At 43.1% G+C, this 13,506-nt stretch overlaps 2 protein-coding genes across 2 annotated transcripts; one reads left to right on the top strand and one right to left on the bottom strand.

Annotated features, from left to right (window-relative positions):
- The first annotated feature begins 5,076 nt into the window (after positions 1 to 5,076).
- On the top strand, positions 5,077 to 6,989 carry LOC138327264 (uncharacterized PPE family protein PPE40-like). Its single transcript, XM_069273242.1, has 2 exons — positions 5,077 to 5,082; positions 6,426 to 6,989. Exons 1-2 carry the CDS (start codon positions 5,077 to 5,079, stop codon positions 6,987 to 6,989), a joined length of 570 nt encoding a protein of 189 aa, XP_069129343.1.
- A 4,837-nt stretch (positions 6,990 to 11,826) lies between these two features.
- On the bottom strand, positions 11,827 to 13,254 carry LOC138327263 (tigger transposable element-derived protein 6-like). The gene has a single exon (XM_069273241.1). It carries the CDS (start codon positions 13,252 to 13,254, stop codon positions 11,827 to 11,829), a length of 1,428 nt encoding a protein of 475 aa, XP_069129342.1.
- Positions 13,255 to 13,506: the final 252 nt, after the last annotated feature.

The raw sequence follows: 13,506 nt of genomic DNA, 5'->3' as shown, positions 1-13,506 counted from the left end.
TGAACACAACATAACGTCGTCGGAATACTAAACCACAATACAGCATCACATGGATACTAAATCACAACACAACATCGCCAGGATACTAAACCACAATACAACATCGCCGGAATACTAAACCTGAACACAAAATCGCCGGAATACTAAACCTGAACACAAAATCGCCGGAATACTAAATCACAACACAACATCGCCGGAATACTAAACCACAACACAAAATCGCCGGAATACTAAACCACAACACAAAATCGCCGGAATACTAAACCACAACACAAAATCGCCGGAATATTAAACCACAACACAAAATCGCCGGAATACTAAACCACAAGATCGCCGGAATATTAATCCACAACACAACATCACCGTAATACTTATCCACAACACAACAACGCGGAATACTAAACCACAACACAACATCACATGGATACTAAACCACAACACAACATCACATGGATACTAAACCAAAATATCGCAGGAAAACTAAACCACAACACAACATAATCGGAATACTTAACCATAACACACCATCACATGGGTACTAAACCACAACTTCGCCGGAATACTTAACCATAACAAAACATCACATGGATACTAAACAACGACATCGACGGAATACTAAACCACAACACAACATCACCGTAATACTTATCCACAACACAACATCGCGGAATATTAAACCACAACACAACATCACCGTAATACTTATCCACAACACAACATCGCGGAATACTAAACCACAACACAACATCGCGGAATACTAAACCTGAACACAACATCGCCGGAACACTAATCCACAACAATACATCGCCGGAATACTAAACCACAACATCGCCGGAATACTAAACCACAACACAACATCACCGGAATACATAACCATAACACAACATCACCGGAATACTAAACCACAACACAACATCACCGGAATACTAAACCACAGCACAACATCACCGGAATACTAAACCACAACACAACATCACCGGAATACTAAACCACAAGATCGCCGAAACACTAAACCACAACACAACATCACCGGAATACTAAACCACAAGATCGCCGGAACACTAAACCACAACACAACATCACCGGAATACTAAACCACAACACAACATCGCCGGAATACTAAACCACAACACAACATTCCCGGAATACTAAACCACAACACAACATCACCGGAATACATAACCATAACACAACACCACATGGATACTAAACCACAACATCGCCGGAATACTTAACCACACCACAACATCACCGAATCGCCCAAAACCACAATTAAATATTTACATGTCAATCGCTTTATTACTTTACTTGCACTCTGGCGCTTCGAAGAGGAGAAATTGCCGCGCTCAAATTGTCATTCACTAATTTGGCACATCTTGCTTGGCGCTGTTTTTGATGAAACTACGTGTTAAGGAGTCAAAGCACGTAATGACTGAACTTTTCAGATACGAATTGCATTTGCCGACAAAAAATGAAAACCACGAATTCAATTGTAATTCGTATGAAATGTCAGATCCTCTACAGAGAGTGTTCGTACCAATTGCAATTGTTCAGTCACTGACGTCATGAAGGCCAAAAACTTCATAATTTTATTCCAAACAGGATTTGTGAATAGCAGGGCAAGTGTTTATTAACCATGAACCTTGCTACTCCTTTTATGTATCTCAAAAGATAAATTACCGGGAGCATCCCGTTAGAGTATATCGCCTACTACCTTGTAGTTTGGAAATGAACCATGGTAATGCAATATCTTCGTCTGCTTTGATAAAATCGGCCATTATAATTGAAAGTATCTTCACATTCACGGGTCTATATACATTAAAAAAGCCTCGCCGGTACAATAGTGTGTCTGCATATGAACCTAATGTTAACTATAAAATATTGCTCTCGGCTTTTATCCACACCGGAAACCAACAAAATAATATATCCGGTCTGATAAAGTAACTTATCCCGAGGTGTTACGATTAAACCCGTACCAGCCCCAACCGAACCTGTGCAGTACGGTCATCTGTATTCTAAGTGTGTACTTTTCGAATTCTAATTGTTTGTTTTTACTTGAGTAAACATTCATGTGATAGTGACACTTTAGTGGGTTTTTATCTATATATTACGATGTTCTCTCTTTTAAAGATGAAGATTCTCACAAAGATACATCAATCACGCGTCGTCACATTTTTTACTTCTAACGTTATGTCGCGAGTTTGATATGAAGAGCTGTTGTCAACAATATTACCTATCTATAGTCTGTGATTTTCTCGGGGATCTCAGTTTACCTCAACCCAAGCAAGACATTAAATAAAACCAAAGCAAACCAAACAACAATACTATGATAAATTGAGGCATCCATGTAACGAAACTCATGTGGAGCAGTTGCCAGATACAAACCCGTAAGTCGGTCGTTTTGTCTTTGGGTACTCCGGTTTTCGTCCACCTCCTCAACTCGTCCTTAAATGATATTGGATGTTAAGGGACGAAACAGAATCATATTGCCTTAAATGACTGAAAGACAGATGTTCTGCAGATAATAACGCTCTGTTACATACAGTAACACACAAACTTATCAATCTACGATCTGATTAATGTCTCTGTATTGCACGTCTGCTCTGTACACATATTCCCAAGCACGCCTTACAATGCCTCGTACTTATGAATATAAACAGAGTGCATGTAAATGTGGCGATGACCTTTCTCAACTGTCAGTTTCATTTGAAGAGATCTACCCAGTTTCACACCGTTTTTATCCTTCTCCGTTGACAGATATTGAGATGTAACAGCGACAATATGAATCTGGAATACGATACGCTTTACACCAACTTGTTTGTCGCTGGTGTCAGAAGTAATATATGACAATGTTTGTATATCGTTAGGATCCAGAAGTAAGGCGCAATAGTGCACCTTGGATCCCACGTGGCATGATTATCAGAGGTGACTGAATTGTATGTTATTATTTTGATCCTCTTTTCGAAGCGTTCAAAGTTACATAGTTTGGCACTTACTCACTGCTAGCCTTTCCTGAGCGTTCACCCTAACAAGAAAATCTTTATTTCTAATTTATCCAAATTTATCTTCATTTTGTCGCTAGTGAATCTGATTCCTCTCCTTCTGTCAGTTCAGTGTGCCAGCACTATACCATCTGTATCATTTCTATATAATCACAAGGAAACACGTGTACGTTTAGAAACCATTTACGCTTTTCTTATTAAAATTAGATAGCATCGGCCATGTCACGCTGTTGTAATGACGACGCCATGCAAAGAACCAGCGAAAATGCGTCGCAAATACGCATCAGACCCAGAGGGATCTTGGCGCCCACCTAAGAACGATCTTTGTCTGACAAAGGAAAGTAGGATCTTTTCTCTGCTTTTCAAGCTTTTACTACATATTACTACACATGAAATATGAGAAAGATCCTTTGACTACTTTCTGAGATATATAACAGTAACAAACTTCAATTATCAAAATCCAAGATGGCTACCTGCCACCATATGGTTCACTGATCTGTCCTAAAATGCAATATGCACAACTAGACCCCTAGAAGAACCTGCACATACAATTTGAGCCAGATCCCTTCAGTACATTCTTAGATATAGCGGAAAAAACTTCAATAGTCAAAATCCAAGATGGCGGCCTGTCGGCCATCGTGTTCACCGATCGGTACCAAAATGCAATATGCATAACCAGGGACCTTAGGGAACCTGCACATGAAATTTGAGACAGATCCCTTCAGTACTTTCTAAGAAATAGTGGTAACAAGCATTAACTATCAAAATCCAAGATGGCGTCTTGTTCACCGATCGGTCCGAAAATGCAATATGCACAACTAGACCCCTAGGGGAACATGCACATGCAATTTGAAGCAAATCCCTTGAGTACTTTCTGAGAAAAAGTGGTAACAAACTTTAACTATCAAAATCCGAGATGGCGTCCTGTCCGCCATCTTGTTCATCAATCGGTCCCAAAATGCAATATGCACAACTAAGCCCCTAGGGGAACCTGCACATGCAATTTGATACAGATCCCTTCAGTACTTTCTGAGAAATAGCTGTAACAATCTTCAATTGTCAAAATCCAAGATGGCGGCCTGTCGGCCATCTTGTTCACCGATCGGTCCCAAAATGCAATATGCACAACTAGGGCCCTAGGCAAACTTGTACATGAAATTTGAGACAAATTCTTTCGGTACTTTCTGAGAAATAGCGGTAACAAACTTTCAACTATCAAAATGGCGGCCTGTAGGCCATCTTGTTAACCGATTGGTCCCAAAATGCAATATGCACAACTAGGCCCCTAGGGGAACTTACATGTGAAATTTGAGAAAGATCCCTTCAGTACATTCTGAGAAATAGCGGTAACAAACTTTAACTATCAAAATCCAAGATGGCGGCCTGGCGGCTATTTTGTTGACCGATTGGTCCCAAAATGCAATACATGTATGCACAACTAGGGCCCGAGGGGAACCTACATATGAAATTTGAGAAACATCCCTTCAGTACTTTCTGAAAAATAGCGGTAACAAGAATTGTTAACGGACGGAAGGACGGAAGGACGGAAGGACGGACCACGGACAAAAAGCGATTTGAATAGCCCACCATCTGTTGATGGTGGGCTAAAAAAACACACACAAAAAACAGAACAACAAAACAATAATGTCGCTTTGAGTGGCAAAATTTTTGTCGCATGGGGCATTGCACCTTTTTGTTTTGCTCATTGGAACTCTGTCGCACTGTCTCTTCGCATAGCGACGTGAAGTCTAAATCATGAGATGTGCATGGCGCAAAACCGGAAATTATTTCAATGAGGTGCTCAAAAAAATTGGCGGCGGACAAAAGAGCACATTTTGGTTCAGTATGCGTAAATTCATAATGCATGTCGATAATGTGAATATAAATTGACAATTTAACATAAATAATTCTGTAGTGTTTTATTACATACGGTATACACGACAACACCGGTATATTTGTGTCAAATTACTCATTCAAGACGAATTCTGCGATTTCAGTGTAAAATGGTAATTTTAGAGCAATAAATTTAAAACTAATTTACAGACGAGACAGCATTGGCATGACGAGATACAACATGGAAGTAACAACGCCACAACATCATTATACATTGTGTATATGTATAATATATATTTTAATTTTGAATTCTATCTTTGAAGTTTGATTAGGTTTAAATATAACGTCCCAATAATTTGAGGACAACGGAAGTCCGTGTATGTAGTGTGTTGTGTGTGTCATGTGCGTGCGTGTTTTGGAAGGCTGCGGTATGTTCATGTTGTGTTCTTTGTAATTTTGAAACGTTTGTCCTTTTTATAGTGCTATCTCAATGAAGCATACCGCCAGAAATACAAGGTGTTAATAACTGTGCTAGGAAATTGTGATTCCTAATCAATCTGGCGTCACAAAATATCCTGCAGCATTTTCTCCGCAAATGACAGATTTAGATTGTGGCGACGAAATCACAATTGCGGAATTCTATTTCTCTTCTGCACAAAAATTGTCTACTCGCCATGAAAACTGTGCTTGCAGTAAGGAATGAATTTTTCTTTTTTCTTTGAAATACATTTTTATTAGTTTTCAACGATATATGATTTAACGAAAAGATTTTTTTTGTGTTGAGATATCTTGTTAAACCTTTTAAATGAACACAATTTAACTGATAGACGCTAACAAATTTTAATTCAAAGTCGACGTTTTGTTCTGTAAAATATCTTTATACATATCAGGATAGCTTATCCCTTTTCAACAAATACTTTCATTGATGGTTTCAATTGAAATTTCCCCGGTACGTCGCGATCAAGCATTTGATAAATTTATGCCCTGATGAAATCTTTAATCCCTAGTACAAATAGATGCGGTGTTCGACTATTAGATAGGGACGCAACTTTAAGAGACTCTTGTGTAGATTCTGTGGGTCAAGCGGTCAACGTCCGGATTTTCTGACCACAACGTTCTTGACCTAAATCGCCCCTGTCCCCTTTTTGATGTCACTCCTAGTGCATGCCATGGGAGATTATGCAAAGAGCCCCTAAATACATCTAATGTTAGCTTGAACGACCTTAAAGCTAAAATATGTATAGAGATTATGTTGTCGCAAAAATATTTTGAATTTGAATATCCTTGCTATGATACATGAAGATATACATGTAACTATATAGCTTTATCAAAAAAGTACTATTTGAAATAATAGTCAATGATCAGTTACTGCACTTGAGTATAACTCATCTTGAGTGACCAATGGCCTGAATTACTCCACGTGATTATGTGAACTCGTGTGACACCCCTCGGACACTGGTCAAGATTAAACTGGTGCTAAACATAATGGATATTGACACAAGATATTCCACAATAACAAAAGATCAATTTATTCCCCCCTGGCCTGAGTTCTGAGGCCGGACCGGAAGTCAATGTTATAAATCATCACAGGTAAGCGATCATATCCCTTCACGGTATGGGACCGGGTACTACGACTTGTCACAGTGTGAGACCGGGTACTACGACTTGTCACAGTGTGAGACCGGATACTATGACTTGTCACAGTGTGGGACCGGGTATTATGACTTGTCACAGTGGGGGACCGGGTACTACGACTTGTCACAGTGCGAGACCGGGTACAACGACGTGTCACAGTGTGAGACCGGGTACTATGACTTCTCACGGTGGGGGACCGGGTACTATGACTTGTCACAGTACGGCATCGGGTACTACGACTTGTTACAGTGTGGGGCCGGGTACTACGACTTGTCACAGTGTGGGGCCGGGTACTATATCTTGTCACAGTGTGAGACCGGGTACTATAACTTGTCACAGTGTGGGACCGGGTACTATGACTTGTCACAGTGTGGGACCGGGTACTACGACTTATCACAGTGTGGGGCCGGGTACTACGACTTGTCACAGTGTGGGACAAGGTACTACGACTTGTCACAGTGTGGGACAGGGTACTACGACTTGTCACAGTGCGAGACCGGTTACTACGACTTGTCATAGTGTATGACCGGGTACTACGACTTGTCACAGTACGAGACCGGATAGTATAGTGTGGGACAGGGTACTATGACTTGTCACAGTTTGGGACTTGGTACTACGACTTGTCACAGTGTGGAACTGGTTACTACGACTTGTCACAGTGTGGAACCGGTTACTACGACTTGTCACAGTGTGGGACCGGGTACTACGACTTCGCAAAGTGCGGGACAGGGTACTACGACTTGTCACAGTGTTAGACCGGGTATTATAGTGTGGGACAGGGTACTATGACTTGTCACCGTGTGGGACAGGGTACTACGACTTGTCACAGTGTGGGACCGGGTACTACGACTTGTCACAGTATGGGATCGGGTACTTCGACTTTGCACAGTGCGGGACAGGGTACTACGACTTGTCACAGTGTTAGACCGGGTAGTATAGTGTGGGACAGGGTACTACGACTTGTCACAGTGTGGGACCGGGTACTACGACTTGTCATAGTGTATGACCGGGTACTACGACTTGTCACAGTGTAGGACCGGGTACTACGACTTGTCACAGTGTGGGACCGGGTACTACGACTTGTCACAGTGTGGGACCGGGCACTATGACTTGTCACAGTGTGGGGGCAGAGTACTATGACTTGTCACAGTGTGCGACCGGGTACTACGACTTGTCACAGTGAGGGACCGGGTACTACGACTTGTCACAGTGTAGGACCGGGTACTACGACTTGTCACAGTGTGGGACAGGGTAGTACGACTTGTCACAGTGTGGGACCGGGCACTATGACTTGTCACAGTGTGAGACCTGGTACTATGACTTGTCACAGTGTAGGACAACACACTATGACTTGTCACAGTGTAGGACCGGGTACTACGACTTGTCACAGTATGGGACCGGGTAGTATAGTGTGGGACAGGGTACTACGACTTGACACAGTGTGGGACAAGGTACTACGACTTGTCACAGTGTGGGATTGGGTACTATGACTTGTCACAGTGTGGGACCGGTTACTACGACTCGTCACAGTGTGGGACAGGGTACTACGACTTGTCACAGTGTGGGACCGGGTACTACGACTTGTCATAGTGTTTGACCAGGTACTACGACTTGTCACAGTGTGAGACCGGGCACTACGACTTGTCACAGTGTTGGACCGGGTAGTATAGTGTGGGACAGGACACTATGACTTGTCACAGTGTCAGACCTGCTACTATGACTTGTAACAGTATAGGACCGGGTACTATGACTTGTCACAGTGTGGGACAGGGTACTACGACTTGTCACGGTGTGGGACCGGGTACAACGACTTGTGACAGTGTGGGGGCAGGGTACTATGACTTGTGACAGTGTGGGGGCAGGGTACTATGACTTGTCACAGTGTGGGACAGGGTACTACGACTTTACAAAGTGCGGGACAGGGTACTACGACTTGTCACAGTGTTAGACCGGGTATTATAGTGTGGGAAAGGGTACTACGACTTGTCACAGTGTTAGACCGGGTATTATAGTGTGGGAAAGGGTACTACGACTTGTCACAGTGGGGCCCGGTACTACGACTTGTCACAGTGTGGGATTGGGTACTATGACTTGTCACAGTGTGGAATCGGGTACTACGACTTGTCACAGTGTGGGACCGGTTACTACGACTCGTCACAGTGTGGGACAGGGTTCTACGACTTGTCACAGTGTGGGACCGGGTACTACGACTTGTCATAGTGTATGACCGGGTACTACGACTTGTCACAGTGCGAGACCGGTTACTACGACTTGTCATAGTGTGAGACCGGGTACTACGACTTGTCACAGTACGAGACCGGATAGTATAGTGTGGAACAGGGTACTATGACTTGTCACAGTTTGGGACTGGGTACTAGGACTTGTCACAGTGTGGAACTGGTTACTACGACTTGTCACAGTGTGGAACCGGTTACTACGACTTGTCACAGTGTGGAACCGGGTACTACGACTTCGCAAAGTGCGAGACAGGGTACTACGACTTGTCAAAGTGTTAGACCGGGTATTATAGTGTAGGACAGGGTACTATGACTTGTCACCGTGTGGGACAGGGTACTACGACTTGTCACAGTGTGGGACCGGGTACTACGACTTGTCACAGTATGGGACCGGGTACTTCGACTTTGCACAGTGCGGGACAGGGTACTACGACTTGTCACAGTGTTAGACCGGGTAGTATAGTGTGGGACAGGGTACTACGACTTGTCACAGTGTAGGACCGGGTACTACGACTTGTCACAGTGTGGGACCGGGCACTATGACTTGTCACAGTGTAGGACCGGGTACTACGACTTGTCACAGTGTGGGACCGGGTACTACGACTTGTCACAGTGTGGGACCGGGCACTATGACTTGTCACAGTGTGGGGGCAGGGTACTATGACTTGTCACAGTGTGCGACCGGGTACTACGACTAATCACAGTGTGGGACCGGGTATTATAACTTGTCACAGTGTGGGACCGGGTACTACGACTTGTCACAGTGTGAGACCGGATACTATGACTTGTCACAGTGTAGGACCGGGTACTACGACTTGTCACAGTATGGGACAGGGTACTACGACTTGTCACAGTGTGGGACCTGGTACTATGACTTGTCACAGTGTAGGACCGGGTACTACGACTTGTCACAGTGTAGGACCGGGTACTACGACTTGTCACAGTGTGAGACCTGGTACTACGACTTGTCACATTGTGTGACCGGGTACTACGACTTGTCACAGTGTGGGATCTGGTAGTATAGTGTGGGACATGGCACTATGACTTGTCACAGTGTGAGACCGGGCACTACGACTTGTCACAGTGTTGGACCGGGTAGTATAGTGTGGGACAGGGCACTATGACTTGTCACAGTGTGAATCCTGGTATTATGACTTGTCACAGTGTAGGACCGGGTACTATGACTTGTCACAGTGTGGGACCGTTTACTACGACTTGTCACAGTGTGGGACCTGGCCCTATGACTTGTCACAGTGTGAGACCTGCTACTATGACTTGTCACAGTGTAGGACCGGGTACTATGACTTGTCACAGTGTGGGACAGGGTACTATGACTTGTCACAGTGTACGACCGGGTACTACGACTTGTGACAGTGTGGGGGCAGGGTACTATGACTTGTGACATTGTGGGGGCAGGGTACTATGACTTGTCACAGTGTGGGACAGGGTACTACGACTTGTCACAGTGTGGGACCGGGTACTACAACTTGTCACAGTGTGGGACCGGGTACTACGACTTGTCACAGTGTGCGACCGGGTACTACGACTTGTCACAGTGTAGGACCGGGTACTACGACTTGTCTCAGTGTGGGACAGGGTAGTACGACTTGTCACAGTGTGGGACCGGGCACTATGACTTGTCACAGTGTGAGACCTGTGTAACGTTTCTTCTACCCGGTATAATAATAATCGTGTCCGAGTTTCGGGTGAGGACCGTTAACATAAAGTAAAGGTTCGTTCCCAGCCTAGCACTGTGACCAAAAGAAAACCAGAGACAGAAAATACAGTTTACAATTTATTATAAAAACAACATTTACGAAATTCACAATCCTTATTGGTTCCAGCTCACAGTCCGTATGGATCCAGAGATAGAGAATGCTATGCTATGTACAACATTGTATATATTTACCCATATTTGGGTACGGAACTTTTATCAATATTTGATTGAGAAACTTTGTTCATTATTTGATAAAATAATTCAGATATGAAAATGTACCCAGAAATAATTATTGGGTATTACTTTACAAATTTACATTTAACCAAGAAATCTCTAATATTTCCTGCTAGAGCATACTGGGGTATTATCGACCATTTAAGTATTAATTCACAATAATGAAACGATGTACTTCAGCACCACAAAACAAACATTGCTGATCCGATAAATTCATTTAAGATGCATCGTTTTACATCAGTTCCATGCATACAAATATTATGACTTTGAGAAAATCTTCAAGGTCACACAGATTTATCAACTGTATATTATCGACCACATCCGGGTATTATCGACCAACTATAAAGATGCTCCAATAACCTTTATTATTTTTGAAAATATCTATTTTACAAAAACAACTCAATTCAAAATTAACAAATTTATTTAGATCTACTGTTCATAAAATAAATTCTTGAATAATCAACACAAACTGAGGAGCGAAAGAACTGGTATTTTCGGCATTTCAAGTAGGCCTGGTGAAGAACCTGCCGAATTTGTCCGACCTTAAGGTCTTATTTGCAGAAGTCGCATGTAAACCTGTACGCCTCGATATCAGCCTCCCGATGGAGATTGATCAAGGTTATATCGGAGCTGCACAGAATATGCCACCACAAACTACATGTAACACATGCAACCCATTCAGACACTCTTCCACCGGTCGACTGACAGCCAGGGCAGAAATGTGAATCGGCGTCGGACTCGAAGTCTTCAAGAAACTCCTCCTCACTATCCGTGTCGAACAGCTTCTTGCACGATCGCTTTAATGCTCTTTTGCTTTTGTTCCTTTTCTTCTCTAATTCGTTTTCGTTCCTCTGCACGTTCTTGCTTAGCTTTTCTTTCTTCTTCCTTTTTTTGCTTGTTTTCAATTCTCTTTTCAGCCCTTTCTTTCTTTTTGCGTTCCTCCTCAATTTTCTCTTCCTCTTTCTGCTTGAACATTTCAAGTGCCTCATGTCCGGATAAAGCCTTTGGCAGTTTTTTCCGCTTTGACTTGTTTTTTCCTGTTTTAATTTCTGGAATCACAAGCGTTTGGAACGCTGCAGATACGGCATGCTCATTGCGTGTCATATTCCCAACGACGGCTGAAACATGCACATCTGCAATAACACGTTGAACAATAACGTTCTCTTTGTCACAATCCTTGTCGTTTGTGGTTTCTGGCAATATCACGTTGAACAATAACGTTCTCTTTGTCACAGTCCTTGTCGTTTGTGGTTGAGTGTTTTGCCTGACAAGACAAGGCAACAGCGTCAGGCCTATCATCACTCAAATTGATGTCATTGGCACCTGCATCCCCGTTATCAGTTTCTTCTGCTTCTCTTTCTGTGGTTTCTAATTTTTCTTTGGAGATAAGTTTGCAAGGACCCAATTTGCTTTGGTCTATGCCTTCTGGTGTTAAGGGAAATAATCCTGAACGCTTAAACGCATGGGCGGCGTTAGAAAGTGTGGCACATGTCTCCCAAGATTGCTTGAAGACTTTTGGGAAGTCATACTTTGTGAAAGCCTTTCCAAGATTATCCATTTGCCATTGCTTGACATTTCCTCTCCATGCTGATTTCATTGGTGAGAAAAAGCCGACGTCACACGCCTGCATTACATGGGTAGCGTTTGGCAAAAGGCAGTACAGAATAATATGATTTTCAGCACAAAATCTGGCTGCTTCCGCCGTCATATGAGTACTGTGGCCGTCCACAAACAGAATCACAGGCTTTTCAATGGTCTTTTCCTCAACGAAACTGTTGAACACGGCCAGAAAGCTCAGGAAAAGTTCCTTGTCCATCCACCCATTTTCAGAGTGAGCATATATTGCTTCGGGAAACTCTTTTATCCCCGTATCTCTAAATCGTTGTCCCGGGTATACAATTAACGGAGCGACGTAATCCCCGAGAGCATTGAAACATGCCATAACAGTAATTTGTTGTTTGCTGTTAGACACGACTTGGTAAACATGTTTTGCGCCTGTTTGAGATAAAACCTTGCCCGACTTCATGCATAAAGGAAAACCGGACTCGTCGGCGTTGAATAACCGTCTTGGGTTCTTAATAAGAAGTTCCCAGTTTTGAATTTCTTTTTCCAAAAAGGCAAAAAGGCCATCATACCATGCCTGTACCATTGGCATTGAAATTGCAGCGCGCTCGTGTCCAAGTGCCTGTGGAATTCTTTCCGACAGCTCGGAGTGGCGTTTCATGAATGCCGTGTACCAGTCATACCCAGGCAAGTTGTCTTTGAATGGTGTTTTCCTTCCATCCAGATCCATAATTCGTTTAACCTCAAAGCACAGTTCTTTCCTGGTTATAGGATACCCTATTTCCGCCATGAGGTTGGCGTAATTTACCAGAGTGCTCTCTTCTGCCTTCGTTAACACAGGCTTCGGGCCAGGTTTTGTTGGTTCCAAAGGGACCCTGTTTGCCAGCTTGTCTAGAAGGGTTGTTTTAGGAACAGAGTATGTCCTAGATGCCATTGATTTCCCCATCCCGTTTCTTACAGCTTCAATTGCTAAGGCCATATTTTCAGGCGAGTATTGAACCCGTTTCTTCTTCACAGAGAGTTGAGATGCCATTTCTAAGAGAAAGAGAAAATAAAGTTGAAAAGTAAAATTTAAACTAAAACGTTGAATATTTTTATCAGTAAAACACATGCACAAAATCTCTTTGTCTTAATTCGCTCAACACCAGTCAAACTATCCGAACAAATTCACAGATTTAAACATATTTCGTATACTGGTACATGTACATGTACATGCAGACATGTCAGAGGTCACCTGTCCGATCACGTGGGTTTCCCTAGGTACTCTTGTTTCCTAGCACAGTAA

This window comes from Argopecten irradians, chromosome 7 (assembly GCF_041381155.1).
Source record: "Argopecten irradians isolate NY chromosome 7, Ai_NY, whole genome shotgun sequence".
Classification (NCBI taxonomy): Eukaryota; Metazoa; Mollusca; class Bivalvia; order Pectinida; family Pectinidae; genus Argopecten; species Argopecten irradians.
Note: the sequence above shows the minus strand (reverse complement) of the source record. Positions and strands in the feature narration are given on the sequence as shown.

Coding starts and splice junctions, on each gene's coding strand:
- LOC138327263 (XM_069273241.1), bottom strand. CDS start 13,254: ATGGCATCTCAACTCTCTGTGAAGAAGAAACGGGTTCAATACTCGCCT.